This window comes from Quercus lobata, chromosome 5 (assembly GCF_001633185.2).
Source record: "Quercus lobata isolate SW786 chromosome 5, ValleyOak3.0 Primary Assembly, whole genome shotgun sequence".
In the NCBI taxonomy this organism is placed as follows: domain Eukaryota; kingdom Viridiplantae; phylum Streptophyta; class Magnoliopsida; order Fagales; family Fagaceae; genus Quercus; species Quercus lobata.
Window position 1 is genome coordinate 21907082 of NC_044908.1, and position 22795 is coordinate 21929876.

The window sequence follows — 22795 nt, forward strand, 5'->3', positions numbered from 1 at the left end:
CTGCGAAAAGGGCATGTCACACATGTTGAAGAGTCATGCTAGGCTATCAATTTCGCGGGTGTCTCGCAAGAAGGGACAACCCGCGAGGTACCTGCAAAACTCTTTGCCTAAAGGATTTTAAGTGTGACTTTCTTACCCTTCACCATTACTATATATACCCTCATTACCCACAAAAGTAAGTGAGGCTATTCAGAGAGAAAAACCCTAGATAGGTTTTCTACAACACAACACACCCACCTTTACAGGGAGAGCTACTCAACCTTTGTGAGAAATCAATGTAGCCTTTTCTTCTTCCCTCTCCCATTGTCATACCTTGAGAAGAGATTTGTAGCCAAATACAACCCACACCTTTTCAGAGTATAGAGAGTGTTTTGGAGCATAGGAAGTTTTGGGGATTTGCCAAAAGGTGCTGGTGAGGCTTAGCAAATGTAATTGGGCGTATTACGGGATTCAGAAAGCTAGTGAAGACAATACTCTGAGAAGTTTGTTGGTAGCAGAAGCATGGAAGGCTCAAGTACATTGGGTAGACTAGACTTGGAGGGTCTTTTGTTATTCGTGTACTACAACTTATTCACTAGTGGATCGATTTCGACTTGGAGGGTCGTGGAGAGTTTTTTCACCGAGTTCTTCGGTTTTCTCTTTGATAACATGTCTTGGTGTTATCTTGTGTTTGCATTTCTCTTCCCTTACTCTTGTGCTTTACATTTATTATTTGTTATTTATGTTTATGTACTAGAGTAGTTATCGGTTCATTTCGTGACTTTCACGAGTTGTTCGCGACTGGACTACGAGTCGCGAAACTAAAAAATGCATTTTTGGTCATCAGACAGAGACTTTCGTGAGTGTCTCGCGAGAAGGGCTTACTCGCGAAAATTCCCAGCTACCTACGAAAATTTCCAGATTAGCTATTTTATGGGTATTTCGTGAGTTTTTAGTTCAAAACTCCTCATATGTCTCTATTATGACTCTATCCTATTCAAACCCCCTTTTTCAAAGCTTCTACATCAAAACCCAACTAATTTTATGTGTTTTACATTCCATAAACATCTCTAAGGTAATCTTTAACACTTTTAATTGATTTTGATCCTTAGATTATGTTTTTGGGGGTTTTATGTTCATAATTGGGATTTTCTCAAATGGGGGTTGGAAAACTTAATTTTTATCAATCTTTTTTATTGGGTTTTGTTTTAAATGATGATTTTCTTTGGATGTTGGCCCCTCGTGATAAAAATAACATGTATTTAGGCAAGATTTTCATATGTTTATGCATTGTTTAACATACATGTGTAGTGTGTGCATTCTAAATGTTTGATAAAATGCCCAAATGACATTTTCTCGTTGTTTTGGACTCCAATGAGTACCAATTTTTGAGAATCACCATAATTATTCATGTTTATCATGTTTTGATTATTGGTTGTGTTTTTTTATACACTTTCCCCCATGAATGCTTGCTCATACATTGGTCATGCATCTCACATGCACATTAGTGCACCTTTGATGCACACACTCTAACACTTGACATGTTTTGCATTCACTCATGCTAGTTAAGTCTTTTTAGACCTTTTTAGTACATATAACATGTTCTTGTGTCTATGTCATGCCTTGGTCTATACCTTGTTCCATCATCCTTAGCATGTTAAGTTTTCTTTATGCTTTATAGCATTTTGTTTTAAATTTTGTTTGAGCTTCATTTTCTCATTCATCTTGCACCCCTCATGCATCATTACCCTTATTCATATCTTCTTTTCTTTCCCTCATTCCTTTTGATTCATTTGTCTATTTGCGACAAAAAGGGGGAGAGTATACTAGAGAGTATATCAAAGTGTATTTTTATCTCTATATGACTCATGTGCACGCTCTTAGGGGGAGTAATTCTATCTCGTATACATTTGTAGGGGGAGAAAGCCATAAGGGAGATGCATATACCAAGGGGGAGAAAACATCTTTTTATAAGAAAACCTTTTTTGTGATTTGTTTTATATTATGCTTGTTTTCTTGTTTGCTTTATTGTGCTTTGAGTTACATTTAGTATCTATGCTTTGTTGCTTCATTGCATCGTGTTTGTGTGTTGGACATGCATACATCCTTATGTTATTGTGCTTTATTGGTTGCATGTTCGGATAATCATTTGCTTTGCTATGTGATCATTGTAGTCATTTCCATATGACTGTTCAGTGTTTGATTAAGTTGCTCATATGTTTCACATCATGTTTACTTGATCACATATTTACTTGTTACATTATACTTGTCCTCTTATTACTTGCTTTACCTTGAGGGTCTAATGCATTTTGTGCAAGTGTTTCAGGTTACAAGTATTGTGTAACAAGTTCATCACAGGTTTTAGATTTAGGTGTGAGTAAGTTTTCCCATTATTCCCAAACTCACGTTTAAGTCTAGAGTCTGTTATAGAGTGTTTTGTCATGGAATAGTCAAAGGGGGAGATTGTAAAGTTGTAATTTACAACTATATTTTATGTTGGCTTTATTCCATGACAAAAAGTGTTGTATTTGCTTTAATTTTGTTCCCTGTATATTGTGGGATTTTATTGTATTGGGTTTAGTATTAAGTTGGTGAAGAATCGAGCATGAAATGAAGAATCAATGCAATTTCTTGACTAACTCGCAAGAAGCTCACGGGTAAAGGTTTTCGTGAAAAGGGCATGTGAGAAGCATATGCTGGAAGTTGAAGAGTCATGCTAGGCTGTTAGTTTCACGAGTGTCTCACAAGAAGGGCCAACCCGTGAGGTACCAACGAAATTCTCTACCTGAAGGATTTTAAGTGTGACTTTCTTACCCTTCACTCATACTATATATACCCTTATTACCCACAAAAGTAAGTGAGGCCACTTAGAGAGAAAAAAAACCTAGATAGATTTTCTATAACACAACACACCCACCTCTAGAGAGAGAGCTACTCATCCTTAGTGAGAAATCATTATAGCCTCTTATCCTTCCCTCTCCCATTGTCATACCTTGAGGGGAGATTTGTATCCAAACACAATCCGCACATTTTCAGAGTGTAGAGAGTGTTTTGGAGCTTGGGAAGTTTTGAGGATTTGCCAAAAGAAGCCAGTGAGGCTTGACGGATGCAATCGGGCATATTACGGGATCTGGAAAGCTAGTGAAGACAAGACTCTGAGAAGTCCATTGGTAGCAGAAGCTTGGAGGGCTCAAGTATATTGGGTAGACTAGACTTGGAGGGTCTTTTGTTATTCGTGTACTCTAACTTATTCACTAGTGGATTGAGTTTAACTTGGAGGATCACGGAGAGGTTTTTCGCCAAGTTCTTCAATTTCCTCTTCGATAACACGTCTTTGTGTTTTCTTGTATTTGCATCTCACTTCTCTTACTCTTGTGCTTTACATTTATTATTTGTTGTTCATGTTTATGTACTAGAGTAGTTATTGGTTCATTATGCACATTTACTCTTGTTCCGCACTTTGATTAAGTAAGAGTAAAAGCAATCTACCCATAATTTTTAATTGGGGTCTAATAAAGCTCTTGTGTTTTAGCACAAATCCAAGCCCTTTCATTTTATTTTATTTTTTTTGAGGCATGAACTAAAGACTAGATCTGTTTCTAGGAATACTGATGTTCTTAAATTTTTTCATGTTTGTCACTTTTGTAGTGTTCTTGGTCACATTCGTCCTAACTATCTTAAATTGAAATTTAAGTATTCTGTGTTTTAGTCTAGGATATGTGATGATATACTCTTGCCATAAGTCTAGAAAAAATTGTTTCATATGCTTTTGAAAAATTTAAACTTGTTGGCTTGTGAAAGAAAAATTACAGGATTTCTCTCTCTCAGAAGAATTCTATAGTACCTTAAATACACTCTGGTTCTCATGGGTTTTCACCTACAAAGCCAAAGATGAGTGTTGTATGGGTGAGAAAAGATTTGTTGAGGTGAGTGTTGTTTACTTATCCTAGATTTAATTCTTTCAATTATTTGTGGACGTATTTAGTTTCTATTTTTGGCTGATTTGTTTTTATTTTGTTTTCATTATTCAAAAAAAAAAAAATCCAAAAACATTGAAAATTTTCTAAAAGACAAAAATATTTTATTTTGTGTCTTGTTTTATACTATCATGCATTGCTTTTGCATTGTTTTCATTTAGCACAATGTGTGCTTTTTTATTTTAAATCATTAAAAATTTGAAAATCCAAAATGATTTTTTTTTTTGTTTTTTTATTTGTTTGTTTGTTTGCTTCCTTTTTTTTTTTTTGGTATTGCACACCATTTAGTGTGTAATTAAGGTTGGCCAATGAAACTTTGCATTCATGACTGTGTACCTTATTTATCTTTGATAAGCTTTGTTTTTGCACTTTACTAGTTTGTGCTACTTTATACTTTATTGTGTGATTTGTTTATAGACTTTGAACAAACGACCTTGATTTTTATGTTACGTATTTTGATCATAAGGACAAGAAAATCCAAGGAGAAAGGCATAAATAATAATCTCACCATTGTTACTCACTAATCATGAACACTTGTGTGCAAATCATAAAAGCAGTTCTCGGTAAGATTTAGCACTTGCAAAGCAAGATAAAATGAGGTGTTAAGATAAATATAAAAATGTAAAATGGGTATTTTATTTTCTATCTCGTATATGCCTATACATGATATCTTTGATTGTGCTAAAAAAAAAAAAAAAAAGTAAAAAGAATCAAACTGCTTTTACATGATTGCAAGCATGTTTCCCAGGAGATGTGGGAGTTATATGATGTAACTCTTTAGGCGATATCCACTTTCAAATCAATGTGATTGATGATGTAGAAAATTTGCTTGATTACTATCTACATGTCTAGTCTAGTCATCTTTAATTGCATAAAATATGTTGTGTAAATGCAATTTTTTTTTTTGGGTTGGGAATTTGAAAACAAGATTTTCATGTTTTAGAAGTTTAAATTTTGTGATTTTAACTTCTTGAATGGTTTTGATATTTGTATTTAAGAGGCATCATGTTTTTAAAACTTTTCTAGATCATATGCATCTGCATTGAATCTCAAAAACTGCTTTTCAAAGTTGTTTTTCTGCATAAAAATTTCTACATTTTTAAAATTTTAAAATTTACATTGTTTGACTGATCGAACCATACCCTCAACCAATCGAAAATGTTCAAATTTTAGGCCAAAACTCTCTACCTGACTCGATTGATACCTGATTGATGTTCGACTGACCGAAATTTCCTAGGATATTTTTTGCGTTGATGCTCGATTCCTCTTGACTGATTGAACTTCTAAAAAATTTAGTTTTTAAAGTTCCTGCCCGATCAGTCTTTGCATGCATCATTTGTAATAGGATTCACATGCATATGCACATATAGATTAGGACATGCATTGCATTGTTTTGTTTTTCTATCTTGCGTTTTTATAGTCATATTTCTCATAGATTGGTCCCACACACAACACGCATTTCCTTCTCTAAATTGGGTACTCAACTTGAACTAAAAATTGATTAACTAATTTTTGTGTTCAGTACATTTTAGTATATACTATTTTACTTGAAGTGTGAACCACTGAAAATTGGAAATATTTTTTAAGATAGGGTGGATAATACATGTGCAATTATTTTCTCTACTCTTGAGGTTGATTTGAGTTCAAAATACCTTGACACATGAAAATACTTTGCATGCTGAATTTTTATATCATTGAGATCTATATTGTATAGTTTTAACTGATTGTGCCTAGAGTGTTTGCATGCATCTTTTTATGGGTCAAATAGTATCAAATTTGCTTATATTGAAGGAGAGAATGTTTGTATTCATGTGAATCCTTAACCATTTTTTTTTTTAAAGTGTGGTTTGTGTTTCTTTATTTTTCCCCACCTCCTAAAATTTTCCCAAAATTTGTACTGTTTTTCCTATTTTTATAAGGGAAGAAAGCTGTTTTTAAAACCTATACTATTCATGGGGGTTGTTGCTCTTCATAGGGGGAGTTGCCTCTATTTTCTATAAAGCTTAATTATTTTTTGTTTCCTTGATTCTCTATTTTCTCTTGTCCTCTATTGTGTATTTTTACTACATACCTTCTGGTTGGGTTGTCTTTGTCAATATGTGACAAAAAGGGAGAGAAATAGATGAAATTTAGAAAAGGTTTTTAACTGTTTTTACTTAGGGGGAGACGTTTTTTTTTTTTTTTTTTTTTTTTTTTTTTTTTTTTTTTTTAAAGGGGGGAGAAAATAAATTTTTTTTTTTATGTATCTAACTTAGAGGTAGTGTTAGGTTTCTTAAGGTTTTATATTTTCTTAGTTGAGTTCAACAAGTTGATATCAAACTATTTGCGGTTCACATGCTTTATTGCTTATTGTGATTCATATTGTTTATCTATCTTTATCTCCATACATGCGTTGATGTGCTCTTTTGAGTGTTTTAGGAAAAACAGGCACATTCAGATCAAGATTTTCTGCCTCTTCTTGCAACATTGGGGTTAGAAGTATTAGATTGGGATTTGTGATATATTTGGGCATTTTATTGTAATAATTAAGGCTGTTCTTGTATTTGAGCATTTCATTTTGTATGTAAGTTTTGTCACGGATTGCCAAAGGGGTATATTGCTAGATTCTAAAAGTTTAAAATGATTGGCAAACCGTGAGCACAAACTTGTCTAAATATAGATTTCTAAGTTTATAGGTATGATTAGACAATACTCAAGGTGTTACAAGTTTGAACACAAGAAAAAGGAAGTTGTAGTTTCAGGAAATTCGAAATATGCCAAGTTCGATCGATCAAGATTATGGTTTAACTGATCGAGACACGGATCTGGAGAATTTAATTAAAGCTCAACAACTCATTAAGCCTATTAAATGATTAGGGTTTCAACTCTAATTCTCCTAGTATTTAAAGGAAACCCTAACGCACGTTTTAAAGGGTTTTTAGAGAGAGAAGAATGCATATTGTGCCTCCTATTGTAGATCTAGGGGTTTTGTACCCAAAGCTCTCTAAGAGCCAACTTCATTGACCTCCACCTGCCGGTCACTATTTTGCAAATCCCAAAAGCCCATTACTTTCAATTTAAATATATATAAAATTCCATACAAAGGGCCTCTGTGTTCTATTGCCTACAATGAGAAGAAGGAAGGAAACGAAGAAATAGATCTGAGAGAGATTGATTTCAATTTAGCAGTACCTACATCCCCACTTTACCCTTTTTGTATTACCAAACTACTTAGCTACCTTAGTTTTATATTAAGTTTGGTTGTTTTGGGCTATGAAAGTTCAAAGATTGGTGGTTTAATGCAAAGTGAAAATGATAATTTTTCAGTAATGTTTGATCGTAAGGAATTTGATTTTGCTAGAGATGATTATTGATAGAAGCTTCTATTATGGCAGTAATGTTTGTTCATAATTTTTACAAAATTCTCACTTTTTGATCTTGTATTCTCTTATGTATTCTTTTATTTATTTATTTATTTTTAATGTTTGGAGATGAGAGAGACATAAAAGAGAGAAAAATGCATATTTAACCCCATTTTTAGCAGAGGTGGGTAACAGAATCCTAATTGAGCTAACCTCAAGTGGGTAAAGTGCCAAATTTCAAATCATGGGTAGTCAACTTAAATTTCAGCAAAACCATAAGTGGGTAAGTTGTAATTAGCTAAAAAATAAAATAAAATAAAATAAAATAAAAAACAACCTTTGTGCCATCCAATGACAAAGATAGAATTTGACTTCAGAAAGGCAAAACTTACATACATATTTGCAAGTACATCTCTCTCTCTCTCTGGGGGGTTTTGACATTAATGTATCACAAGGACTGTTTGGAGGACTTGACATAAGATAATACCATAGACAGAGCGGGGGGAGGGCAATTGCACCTAACAAAAAAAAAAAAAAAAAAAAAAAAAAAACAATTTTATTGAAAAAGTTAAAAAATAAAAATAACATAGATGATCTTGAACACAAACTCGATCTGAGAACACACCTCCATAAATCCAAATCAAAATTTACGTACTCAATTGCTGAATTTTGAGACAAAAAGCTCATTTCCCCAAACAAGAGTATTATTCTCATTACCACTATCATCTTCCATTGCCACCAACGGTAAAGTATTTCAGAACAGCAAAAACCAAACAAGCACCTTGGTCAATAATTAAAACAAAATTAACAGCTACAAAATTTCTCTCTCTCATAAACAAACAAAACCCATTAACATTTTCCTTCGAAAGCGGATTTGCTCATGTAGATGTAACTTCTTTGAAAATAGGTTCTTGAACTTGATGGTTAATAGGGGTCGGATTAGGTTTAGGCATGCCATTGACTATTGAGTAATTTTTTGTTGGCTGAAGAAAAGTGATGAATGAGGGCACAGAGGTTATAATTTGAGATTAATTTTGGCTGAACAACTATACTCAATTGCTGAATTTTGATTTGAATTTATGGAAAAATTTGTTCCCAGTTCTGGGTTCGTGTTCAAGATCATATGGGTTCTTACTTTTATTTCTTTTTTCTTTTTTTCAATAAAATTGATAAATTAAAATTTTTTATTGTCAACATAGCATTTATATTATCATTTTATCAAAAAATATTATCATTTTAGTAGCCACATAAGATTCAACTGTGCCAACAATGTATAACATTTGTCACGTAGACATTTTCTGTTAGTGAGTTGATGGTAAGTCAGTGACCAAATTGATTGTAAGATGAAAATATCATGGATCAAATTGGCTGTTACCAAAATGTAAAGACTAAATTGACTATTACCAAAATGCAAAGACCAAAATGACGTTTTTTTGAACACATAATATTGTTATAATTTGATTACTCAACATTTCATATATCTTATAAGATTAATAAAAGCATGAATAAAAATTAAACATAAAAAAGAAAACCAAAGGAAAGGAAAAAAAAATGAAAAGTTAGATAAAATTCAAACATTTATTACAATAAATATTCATTACAAAGGAACCCAAAAAGGACTATAGTCATTAGAAAAGGAGATGTAGAATTGCCTTTACATCAGTGGTGAATTTCGTTAGGAATGTGATTCCGGCAGCTAACTCTGTTACTCCAACGTCAATACAATAATGTAAACCTTTATTAAAAGTATCCACAATTCTGTATGACTCATTATAGTTCAGCTCATCAAAGTATTGGAGAGTCTCTTTGAATGGATAGAAGCTCAGATTATATGCACCAAAGCAAGCTGATCGTATATCCCAATTATGATAGCTAGTTGCATTAAAAATCAACTTATAAGCATCTGCTTTGATCTCATCAGCTTTGGTTATGGCCAACTCCAAGCCAATCCTGGAAAGGCCAGTAAGATTTGCACTGGAGCTGCGACGATCCGACTCCAAAGTTGAGACGCAAACATCAGGAAACTCGGTTTGGATGCAAGTTGCTGTTATTAGGGGCTTGCCAATCTCATTATCGGCTTTAGCAAAATGGTGGCTTGAAAGCAAAAGAGAAAGTACAATAGGAATCACTAAGAGACAAAGAGAAACATCAACTTTCATAGCCATATCTTGCAACACATGCAATAAATTAAAAGAGCCTACTGCCTATTTATATATATTGTAGAAACTTTTGAAAAGCCAGCCTAGTCAAACCTTTTTGTCCTCACCTTGAAACGCTCTTAAGTTTTGACATTATTCTATACAGATTCATTTAACAAGTATCACATTCATGAGGATAACGATGGAATGGAACGTATAAAGCTGATGAGGCTAAAAATAAAGCCCAAAATTCAGTTGAAATTTGTTTGGTTTGTTATGTCCATTGATGGTCTAGGTCAATGAGAATCGTTTAAACGCAATAAACATAGCCTTAGGGCTGATTTATTCGGATAATTTCTACTACAACTTTTTAAAGTAAAAAATTACGTTATTATTTTTGTTTTTGCTTTTTATTTGTTGAATGGATCTGCCATCAAGGCAAACATAGATAGAATATGTTGTTACCATAATACTAGTTGTTAACCCGTACAATGCACGAAATAGTTAAATAAAAATTAGAAGTATTTATTTTACTTAAAAGTTTATGACTTGACTTGTAAAAAAATGTATAACTTGAAAATGAATAAAAATAAGTAATTTTTTATTCAATATAATGCTTTAGAAAAATTATTTTTCTTTCATATCATTTGTTTCACATAACACATAGTGGCGTGGACTATTCTACGGTGATGACTTTATACAATACTCAACTGCAATTAAATCTACTATCTACCACAAATCTTATCTATGTTATCTTGATAATAGATCTACAAATTGCATTCTCATATCTTATCATTTAGAAGGTAATTGGAGTAATGATTGTATATAATGTATAAATTTTATTATTTTACAATATAAAATTATTATGATATATTATTAAAACAATTAAAATAAAATCTAAAGTTCTGGAAATTTTTTGAAATAGAATTTTAAATTTCTTAAAACTTAGTTAATAAAGTTTTTATTTTACCTAAAAGTGAAGATAACAATAGGCCCAATTTTTATTTTATAGCATAGGATGTTACTGTTAGCTGTGTGTAATACATTAGTCTATTATTATAGTTCCAAATAATATCCTAATACCTATCTATATGAGTTTTTTTTTCTAATGATGCCATAAATGATGGAGTTTAATAGAAGTCATTTAAGATCTAACGAATCCAATAATTTGTTTTTAAAAAAATTTAATTTCAAAAGTATTTTAATTGTAAATTTTTTTAATCATAAAATAGACTATATCTAAACTCTAAAGGAAAGCATTCCGAATGATCACATCATTGATACCGTATCATGATGGTTGCAAATAAAAATATAATTATTTATGATTAATAGATGAACAATGAAACTATGAATTAACAATTTAACAATTCAAATACCAAATTAAAACTACAACAACACAAACAGAAAACTCCAAATATTGGAACATACTTCTTCTTTCATTATATAATCAAAACCAAAGTTTCAAAGATAATTCGAATTCTATTAAACCCAATACATACATACACATGAACGTAAAGAATTCTAGAAAAAAAAAATCCAAAATTCCAAAAATAAAAACAACAGTCTCCAAAAGCCTTTGCCTAATACAGTCACTAATTATTTATTTAATTTTTTTTTTTTTTTCAGATTGTGTGTTCTTTAGTTCTTTTTCCTTTTATGTTTCCTCAAAATTTTTCTCATTAAAATAAATTTTTTTTCTTTACATACCTTTTGTTTTGAAGGCGCTCCAAAAACCAAAATCAATGCAAGAGACTGTACAGGAGAAAATACCCAAACCAAAATAGCTCTCCCTCACAACTTCAAAGATTAAGGGTTGCACCTAAAACAAAGAGAAATTTACATTGCTGATCAATACCTTCAAAGAGATATTTATTTGTGACTCAAACTAACAAACCAAAACCAAATACAAATTTCCATAGAGCATAAATCAAAGAGAAGACTACCAAACATATTTACAGCGCACACAAACCAAAAACAAACATTGTTATAAAAATCAAAATCTTACTATTTTGAACTTATCAACCGTTACTTGTAACTCTTTTTACTGAATCCAGGAAGTTAATGGTCTATCCCAAAGGAATTTCTACTGTAAAAAATCTAGCGATATTAGTCTACTTGTTCTTATGCGATTGTCTTCCATCAGAGCAAAATGTTTTTTTGTAGAATACGAGCTGCGCATAAGGGATCAAATCAAAGGAAAGCACAAAGAAAATAGAGGTAAATGCTTTATATAAATATATATATATATATATATATATATATATAAAACAGTCCTAACAAAAGTCTTTCTCTTTTTTTCTTAATCCTAATTTTTTTTTTTTTTTTTTTTTATAACGTGAGTCTTTCTTCTTCTTCTTCTTCTTCTTCTTCTTCTTTTTTACTTTTTTTTAATTAAATCAAATTAAAAAATATAAATAAAAAATGTAAATGTGAAAAATTGTGGAGAGGTCAACTAAAAGTCAAAGGCTTCGGTTTTATATAAGTTTTCTTTTTAATGATGCTGTGGGGCCAGAGGATTTGTGACCCTGGCCCACTTTACATTGGGGCCCAAGGCCCGAGCCGAAGAGGGATATAGCCGAGGACATACAATGAAAGTCCAAATAGTCTTGAGACATAGCCGAGGATGACTCTGTCCTCGGCATCCCCAAGGCACTCCTAAAAGAAAGGACAAGAACAGTATAGGAACAGTTTTTGGGAAAAACCGAACACCTCCGCGTTGAAAGAGAAAGGACCCCTAGACAATATGGCGACAAAGGACAAAGGAAAGGCTGTCATTACTGCAATTAAATACTCTGCGCCATGCAGAACAATGCTTTTCAGTTTTTACAACCACCCCCAACCACTTTGAGTATGGGCTGATGGGACAAGTATCAGTCTTAGAAAGCTGAACCTACACGTGGACGTTGGAGGAGGGGTAAAGGCTAATATAAAAGGAGAAGTAAGCAATCTATAAAAGGGGCTGGGAAAAAGAAAGGCCAAGAACCAGAGCCTCCCAAACCGTCTCGAGGAGAAAGACTCCTCGAGTGAACATGGTTTAATTTTGTATAAACACCATGACTAACCACCGTCCGGTGACCAAAGCCTAGCCTTTCAAGCCCACGCTCTACAAATTATATTGTTTGGGCCTTTTAACGTACGAACCCAAGACTGGATTTGGGATCGTTACAAATTGAGTCTTTACAATTGGCGTCATCTGTAGGGAGGCTTGTGCGTTAGCACAGGCGGTGGGTCGGGAAAGTCCCTCCACCACTTCCAATGTCCCGTTGTTGTGCCCTAACATGAAGTTCCACTAGGGGCTGCGCTTCGAAGCACCAGTGGCATAGGCAGTTCTAGGGGCTTCCAGCGTCAAATCAACGTCCCACACCTTGGCCGAGGGGCTAGTCCCCCTAAACTTAATGAAAATATCTAAGTTTTGGACAGAATCAAGGTATTGTACGGTCCTCGGACTCAAACCTATGGGGAAAGCAACTACTTAATGAAAATATCTAAGTTTTGGACAGAAATAAGGTATTGTATGGTCCTCGGACTCAAACCTATGGGGAAACCAACTACTTAATGAAAATATCTAAGTTTTGGATAGAACCAAGGTGTTGTATGGTCCTCGGACTTAGACCTATGGGGAAACCAACTACTTAATGAAAATAACTAAGTTTTGGATAGAACCAAGGTATTGTATGGTCCTCGGACTCAAACCTATGGGGAAACCAACTACTTAATGAAAATATCTAAGTTTTGGATAGAACCAAGGTATTGTATGGTCCTCGGACTCAAACCTATGAGAAAACCAACTACTTAATGAAAATATCTAAGTTTTGGACAGAACCAAGGTTGTATGGTCCTTGGACTCAAACCTATGGGGACCAACTACAACTATACTACTAATGAAAATATCTAAGTTTTGGACAGAACCAAGGTGTTGTATGGTCCTCGGACTCAGACCTATGGGGAAACCAACTACTTAATGAAAATATCTAAGTTTTGGATAGAACCAAGGTGTTGTATGGTCCTCGGACTCAAACCTATATGGGGAAACCAACTACTTAATGAAAATATCTAAGTTTTGGACAGAACCAAGGTGTTGTATGGTCCTCGGAGTCAGACCTATGGGGAAACCAATTACTTAGTGAAAATATCTATGTTTTGGACAGAACCAAGGTGTTGTATGGTCCTCGGAGTCAGACCTATGGGGAAACCAATTACTTAATGAAAATATCTAAGTTTTGGATAGAACCAAGATGTTGTATGGTCCTCGGACTCAGACCTATGGGGAAACCAACTACTTAATGAAAATATCTAAGTTTTGGATAGAGCCAAGGTGTTGTATGGTCCTCGGACTCAAACCTATGGGGAAACCAACTACTTAATGAAAATATCTAAGTTTTGGACAGAACCAAGGTGTTGTATGGTCCTCGGAGTCAGACCTATGGGGAAACCAATTACTTAATGAAAATATCTAAGTTTTGGACAAAACCAAGATGTTGTATGGTCCTCGGACTCAAACCTATGTGGAAATTAGTCATTAGAAAATGAATTAAGTCTTAAACGGAATGGAAATCCCGTCCTGTTCTCGGATCCCCAGCTCTAAGGAAACTAATGTAAACTAGTATTTAGGCCCGGTACATTCATACCTCGGTCCTCGGATCGGATGCCAAAAGTGGTCAAAGCCATGAATGTTGTTAGGAACGTGGTAAAGCACCCAAGTACATAGCGACCATCTCGGATAGTTCATTTTGAGTTACCCATCATCGGATGATTGCCTCATACGCAATACAGAACGTTCAGCTGTTATCCCGGTTAGTCTTATATTTATAACCTTTTTCAGGTCGGCATTATTGAGCTTGTTAGTCTCAGTAAGTTCAAATAATGGATTTTTGTTAACGAGGGATTCGGTTCCAAGTACCGTTCAAAAAAATATATATATATATATATATATATATATATATATATAGCACATCCATACACACTATAGCTATTGCAGAAAAGAAAGAATGCTTAGACTAAGATAAAGTCATCTTTTATTAATGTCAAGAAATAACACAACATACAATGAAGGGCTTAAGCAAGCCTATACCAGAAGCTAATTACAAAGGCAGAAAGAGAAAGCAAAAAAAAAAAAAAAATAATCAAAAAGATAAAAGGAACGTTAAATCCTTCAAAAATTCTGCTCTTGTGGTGACTAGGCGTGTCAGGGTGACCCCTTTTGACGAAAGGGGGGAAGAGGCAGAAGAAGAAGAAGTAGAAACACCAGGATGTCCCTAGTGATGGAAGAGAAGAAAAAGCGGAGGCAAAAGAAGGCACCAGAGAAGGAGGAGAGGAGGAAGCGAGGATGTACGATCCCCGCATCAGCTCTGACTCCTAACACACGGGTGCCATATTAGCAGCGCTTGAGAGAGAACGGATGGTACCGACGATGAGAAACCCCATTGCTGCTGCACTAAAAATCTGATGCGACCAGCACCTGCTTCGGATTTTGGCTGAAGGAGGAGGAGGCTTCTCCCCCGCCTTGTGAAATGGGAGAGCTGTCTTGAGTCTCCGTCTCCCTTACCCTGACCGCACCATCTTGAGTCTCGGAGAGACCCAGTGCCTCTGGAGAGGGTGTGGTCCATTCACCCCCACTTTTGCCTCAAACATATCACTCACTAAGGCTTGAATTGCACTGGTAATGAAAACTTGGAACGCAGCTGAAGGTTTAGGAATTTGAAAAGACTGAAGGGTCTGTACGTAAAGGAAGTGACCTCCTGCCTTGCTTCTTATACGAAAGGCAAATCTGGTTGCATTTAATCTGTACAAATTTCCAAGAAAAGCTACAAAGCGAGATAATTCCCACTCAACTCCCAACGCTGTCTACAACCATTGGATGGGCGTCGCCTCGTAAAAGGAACTTATTAAAAATGCGCCTCGTACACTGAAACGGCAGAGGCACGACATGAGTAAAGTTAAAGGAATGTCTCATGACCGGAAGCGTTTCCCAAGCAAACTAAAAGACACCGATATTAATGAAGGACGAAGCTGGGCAAGCCGTGATATAGGCCCGACATCACCAAAACCCTCCTCCCCGACCAAAAGTTCGGGCAGCAGCATTTTGAGGGGCTATTGTGGGGCCAAAGGATTTGTGACCCTAGCCCAATTTACATTGGGGCCCAAGGCCCGAGCCGAGGAAGGATATAGCCGAGGACATACAATGAAAGTTCAAATAGCCTTGAGACATAGCCGAGGATGACTCTGTCCTCGGCATCCCCAAGGCACTCCTAAAAGAAAAGGCAAGAATGGTATAGGAACAGTTTTTGGGAAAAACCGAACACCTCCGCGTTGATAGAGAAAGGACCCCTGGACAATATGGCGACAAAGAACAAAGGAAAGGCTGCCATTACTGCAATTAAATACTATGTGCCATGCAGAGCAATGCTTTTCAGCTTTTACAACCACCCCCAACCACTTTGGGTATGGGCTGATGGGACAAGTATCAGCCTTGGAAAGCTGAACCTACACGTGGACGTTGGAGGATGGGTAAAGGCTAATATAAAAGGAGAAGTAAGCAATCCAGAAAAGGAGCTGGGAAAAAAAAAGGCTAAGAACTAGAGCCTCCCAGACCGTCTCAAGGAGAAAGACTCCTCGAGGGAACATGGTTTAATTTTGTATGAACACCATGACTAACCACCGTCCGATGACCAAGGCCTAGCCTTTCAAGCCCATGCTCTACAAATTATATTGTTTGGGCCTTTTAACGTACGAACCCAAGACTGGATTTAGGATCGTTACAAATTGAGTCCTTACAGATGCTATAAAGGATGGAGTTTAATAAAAGTCATTTACGATCTAATGTATCCTATAATTTTTTTTAATAAAATTTAATTTCAAAAGTCTTTTAATTGAAATTTTTTTAAATCATAAAATAGACTTTATCTAAACTCTAAAGGAAAGCATTTGGAATGATCACATCATTGATACCGTATCATGATGGTTGCAAATAACAATATTATTATTCATGATAAATAGATGAACAATGAAACAACGAATTAACAATTTAACAATTCAAATACCAAGTTTAAACTACAACAACACATATACAGAAGACTCCAAATATTGTAACATACTTCCTCTTTCATTATTCAATCAAAACCAAAGTTTCAAAGATAATTCCAATTCTATTAAACCCAATACATACATATACATGAATGTAAAGAATTCCAAAAATAAGAAAAACAATCTTCAAAATTCCAAAAATAAAAACAACAATCTCCAAAAGCCTTTGCCTAATATAGTCACTATTTTTTTTTTTTTTTAAGATTCTACGTTCTTTAGTTATTTTTCCTTTTATGTTTCCTCAAACTTTTTCTAATTAAAATAAAAACTTTTCTTTACATACCTTTTGTTTTGAACGTGCTCCATGAACCAAAATCAATATAAGAGACTGTATAGAAGAAAATACCCAAATCTAGAAAATACCCAAACCAAAATAGCTCTTCCTCACAACTTCAAAGATTAAGGGTTGCACCTAAAACAAAGAGAAATTTACATTGCTGATCAATACCTTCAAAGAAATATTTATCTATAACTCAAACTAACAAACCAAACCAAATACAAATTTCCATAGAGCATAAATCAAAGAGAAGACTACCAAACGTATTTGCAGCACACACAAACCAAAAACAAACATTGTTATAAAAATGAAAATCTTGCTTTTTTGAACTTAGCAACTGTTATTTGTAACTCTTTGTACTGAATCCAGGAAGTTAATGGTCTATCCCAAAGGAGATTCTACTGTAAAAAATCCAGCGATATCAATCTACTTGTTCTTATGCGATTGTCTTCCATCAGAGCAAAATGTTTTTGTAGAATACAAGCTGCGCATAAGGGATCAAATCAAAGGAAAGCACAAAGAAAATAGAGGTAAATGCTTTATTTTTATATATATTTATATATTAACTCAGTATCATTTTATTTCACGAACTAAATATACATGACAATCTTATATGACACTTAAATGAAAATATGGACAAAGTGATTTATGTTACAAACGGGATATATCTTAAGAGAATAAATCGATATTCTAAAATTTCGAAGTGTAAAATTTAAAGATTCTCAAATTGTAGATATGTAGTTTGTAATTTAGTAGAGAAAATATGATATATTAAGATTCTAATGAATTGTTTAAATATAGAATAGAAGTTGTCGGGGATGTTTTTGCAACAAGGGCCAAAAATGGGAGAATGACACAAATCTCTCCTTGGGTTCTTTAGAAGTGATTATCTATGGAGAATCAAGCCCAAAATTCCAAATGTATAATGAACAAATTAAGGTTAATGGTGCTTTAACAAGAGAAATCAAAATGCCAATAACAAAAATTCTAAAAAATAAATAGAAACACAACAGGTTTGAAACTTCGACCCATAATCAGCAAGAAGAGGAAATTGAGAGAGAGGTTTTAGGGAAGAGAGGGAAGGTTCCTTTGTATCCATATTTCCATCCCCAAGTTTCGGAATTGTGAGAATGTTGGCTAGCTAAATGGGCTTTTGCTCTAAAGTACTTTTAGCTATGTGGGTAAAACATGGTTGGTTCATTTTTGAACTGAAGAGAGAGTTCTATATTGAGTTTGGGGTGTTGCTAATGACTGGTTTTTTGGTAGTAGAAGAGGTTTTATCCCACATGACACTAATTTGGTGGCTTGGCTTGGGTTGCTTTTGTTTAAGGAAGAGTTTGGTATGCTTTTAACATGATTTGGGAAATAAAGGGGGTTTGCTCTAATTGGCTGCCTTTTGTTAGCCATTTCAGATTATTGGAATACTCACCTAAGTGAGGGCTAGCAGCTAGAGTTAGCCAATGAGAGCTAGCTATGTTTGAAAGGCAAAGGTGGTTTAGGGTAAAAACTTTGGGCCACAGACAGCCAGAGCATAAAAACTCATTTAGGGTGGAAATTTCAGATACAAGACCTCTTCCATGAGCCTGAGGTGCTACTAGTATCCCTTACCCACTTGGTAGCATGCATGCGTTGGGCTCAAGCAAAAGGCCTGAAAGGAATAGACCCATACCCTCTAAACCACACTTCCTCAATTTTCCCAATAAATCACATGGACTTGGGCCATGCTTAAAAGAATAAAATATAATATAATACGTTAATTGAGCCTACAAGGAAGTCGATCTTGGTTGAATCGGGCTTATACATAATGTGTCGCGAAAATGGGTATTAACAGAGGTTAAATTCAATTTTCAAAAATTAGAATATTGACATTTAAAATTGTGAGATCTCAAAATTTTATGTTGCAAAATATCATAAGGTTAACTAAAAGTTAAATGTCTTTAATTTTATGTATATTATAGTTTTTTTTTTTTTTTTTTTTTTTTGAGAAACAAACACACACATATATAAGGGAGAGTGAAAAGGATTATAACATAAATGCACACCACAAACTCCGTTCAAAAACTACCTTAACTATAAGAAAAGGTAGTGGCTAGTTTTAATAATGATCCAACGCATTACTGCATTTTTTTTTTTTTTTTTGATCTATTTCTATTCCAATATGCCTTTAACTTTGATGACTTTACTTGTTAGAATTTATTTTTAAATATTTTAAGTTACACACGTGTACCAGAATTACAAGCCAACTTACCTAAATTTTCCCTTATTTTTTTTAATGCCAATATCAATATGTAATATATATATATATATATATATATATATATATATATATATATTAGGGAAATTTATGCTGAGATTTTGCCGTTTGTGATGTTTAGAGGTTCCACAACTTGACAAATGTCAATTTTTCTAGCTTATGTGTGTTTGGTAATTGCTTAACTATTTGTTTTTTTTCTTTTTTTTGTCAATTGTTTTTGAAAATAATCTAATTTTTAGTTATCTTGAAAATACATTAGCTTTTAACTTTTTTTTCATGCATTTAACATAAAATATACCAAAAATAATATATATATATATATATATATTGATAAATACTATGCAAATAATCTTTTGAAAATTAATAAACTATTATCAAACGGACTACTAATCTATAGAACCATGTGGACAAATAATCTCACACCACAAGTCAACAAATATAACACATCAAATTTATTTTACTAGCATGCCTTATGTTATTTTATTTTATTTATTTTATTTATTTATACTGCTAATAGCTTATTTTTGCATATTTATATCATTATTAGAAAGCATTATCAAACTTATTTTGAGTTAATTCATGCATTTTATAGTTGGTTTTGGAATAATACTGAATAATCAATTTTGTGCTTAATTGAATTTTAATGGATGAATTTGTCTTTTGTAGGATAATGAAATTAAATAAGTGGATTTGTGCAAAGAAGAAAGCTAATGGACTTTACTTTTATAAGGGCCATGATGAAGTCAAAGAAGGCCAACCCAATTAAATTCGAGTTCAATTGGAGTAAGGAATCAAAGGAAATTAGCACCAAATCGAAATCCAATTTAGATTAGGATTCCAGCTTGCGCATCATTTAGTATTTGGAGCATTACTTTGCAAGAGTTAAATTGGCCGAAAACGTCGGTTAAGTGAAGCCTAAAAACTTTGGATTTTCTCCAAACGGGAATTCGACTTGTAATAGGATTCCTTGACCTATTTAAAGGCTCTCTAGGGAAAAATTTAGGGGAGAGCTGTTGTAGAACATAATTTAGGTTTCCTTAAAGTTTCTTTACAGTTTTTAGAGTTTTATTTGTGTTATGGCTTAAGGCAAGGGGTGAAACCCAATCGTTTATTGGTATATTCTTAACAATTATTTTACGGTTTTAATGTTTATGTTATTATCTTTTTGATTGATTTACTCATCTAGAAAAGCGTCTAATTCTGTTTAATTCTTTGATTTATCGTAGACTCAGCGCACGTTAAATGCTTAATATTCCTTGCGAACTAATTCACTAGTTTTGTTTTGCCTAAAATCAATCAATTTCATGAAACTACCTTAGAAAATTAATTCTTGAGTTTTTATTGTTAAATCATCTAAGTAAGATCATTTTTCATATGAATTTTAGTTGATTTATAAAATAAATATTGTTGATATTACCAATAGATGTGTTGTGTGTGGAACCAAAAAACTTGTTGCAACTTAAATAATGCTCCCAAGTGCAAGATTGTCATGAAGTAATAACTCGGTAAGTCCGAGGTTGAATCCACAGGGAAAAGGGAATTGATTAGCAAACCACAAGAGAATAAAATTAAAATAATAAAGTTAATTGAAGAGAGTTTTGATGATTTAGTAAAGTTAATTTAAATTGAGAGAAAAATAACAATATACTAAGGTGTTAAGGTTTAGGAATCCACACACAATACATCTATTGGTAGTCTTAACAATATTTATTTTATAACTCAACTAAAATTCATACGAAGGATGATCTTAGTCAGATGATTTTACAATAAAAACTCAAGAATTAATTTTCTAAGGTAGTTTCATGAAATTGATTGACTATAGGCAAAACAAAACTAGTGAATTAGTTCGTAGGGAATACTAAGCATTTAATGTGCCCGGAGTCTATGATAAATCAAATAATTATATAGATCTAAACACTTTTCTAGATGATTAAATCAATCAAAAACATAAAAATATAAGCATTAAAACCAATAAATAATTGTTAAGAACATACTAATAAATGGTTGGGTTTCACTCCTTGTCTTAACAAGGCTTCTAGCAAGCCATAACACAAATAAAATTTTAAAAACTGTAAAGAAACTTTAAGAAAACCTAAATTACATTCTACGGTAGCTTTCTCCTGAATTTTTCCCTTAAGAGACTTTAAATAGGTCAAGGAATCACATTACAAGTTAAATTCCCGTTTGGAGAAAATCCCAGGTTTTTAGGCTTCAATTAACTGACATTTTTGGCCCACTTAACTTCATAATTCAGACTTTGTCAAACTACAAATTTTTAGCCCTTTAAGTTAACTTTCCAGCCCAACTTGAATCATCTCAATTGGACATCTGAGCCAAAATTTATGCTCCAAATACTAACTAGTGTGCAGGCTGGAATTCTAATCCGAATTGGACTTGGATTTGGTGTAAATTTCCTTTGATTCCTTGCTCCAATTGGACTCAAATTTAATTGGGTTGGCCTTCTTTGACTTCATCGTGGCCCTTGTAAAAGTAAAGTCCATTAGTTTTCTTCTTTGCACAAATCCACTTATTTAATTTCATTATCCTACAAAAGACAAATTCGCGCATTAAAATTCAATTAAGCACAAAATTGATTATTCAGCATTATTCCAAAACCAAGTATAAAATGCATGAATTAAATTAAAATAAGTATGATAATGCTTTCTAATAATGATATAAATATGCAAAAATAAGCTATTATCACACTTCCTAACCAGCTCATTGCTAGTCCCTAGCAATTTAAGCGACTTGAGACAAAGACACAAAATAACAAAAAAATTATTACTTTAGTAGAAATAGTTAATCAAAGGTCAAAACACTAACAACTACCAAAGATATTCCACATGCCATCAATACTCAGTGTGTGAATAGTTTAGCCAACACAAACACAAACTTAGTCTTAAGATAAAATATGGCTTGAATTTCTATCCAAACTTCTGCTTCAACTCAAATCTCACAGTTGTAAACACTTAACAAATAAAATCACTCTGAAAAGGGTGTAACACTCTCAAACATATGTGAGCAAAATAATGTAGAACAATGACTAATATCTCACATATAAATAAGATGAAGAATGGTGAAACAAAATGAAGGACATTTATAGTCTCATGAAAGGATGCCAAACACTAAGAATATTACACCACACACATTGATTAGTCATGTCAAGATCCAAACCATACCTTCCTTAAGATCAAATTGGACTTTAATTGGGACGTAATGTAAGGTAAAGAGGAGGAATTTAGAACAAAGGGTATAAGTAAAAATAAAAAGAGTTCCCAAGAATAATTAGAGAGACAAATTCTTTTGAGTATATGACAACGGATTTATCCTCTCAAATTTCTTGAATATTGCACTTTCACTTTCTTTCTTTTTTCTTCAAAATTTCATCAACAAATTCATTCTCTATTTCTTCCTCTTTCACATTCCTTTTTTTTTTTTTCGACATTTTTCCTTTTTTGTTTATGATTCTTTTTTTTCTTTTTTCTTTTTCTTTTTTGAGTGAGTCCTCCTTTTCTTCCAACTATTTCACCACAAATTTACTGCAGTAAGACAATTTGATTGCATTCATTCTTGGAACACTTTAGGAAAGGGTTTGAGAAAGAATGGCTAAAATAATAGGCTCAAATGGGTGACTAGCGGTAATGTATTAAGAAAGAAAAAAATAAAGGCTCAAAATTAACAAAGATGGCCTAAAATCATCTCTTAAGGATTGGGATAGTTCTTCAAAATCCATGACTTTAACATAT

At 33.4% G+C, this 22795-nt stretch overlaps 1 protein-coding gene across 1 annotated transcript; it reads right to left on the bottom strand.

The window, feature by feature from the left end:
* Window positions 1-8925: 8925 nt before the first annotated feature.
* On the bottom strand, window positions 8926-9462 carry LOC115990163. The gene has a single exon (XM_031114019.1). It carries the CDS (start codon window positions 9460-9462, stop codon window positions 8926-8928), a length of 537 nt encoding a protein of 178 aa, XP_030969879.1.
* Between the last annotated feature and the right edge of the window lie 13333 nt (window positions 9463-22795).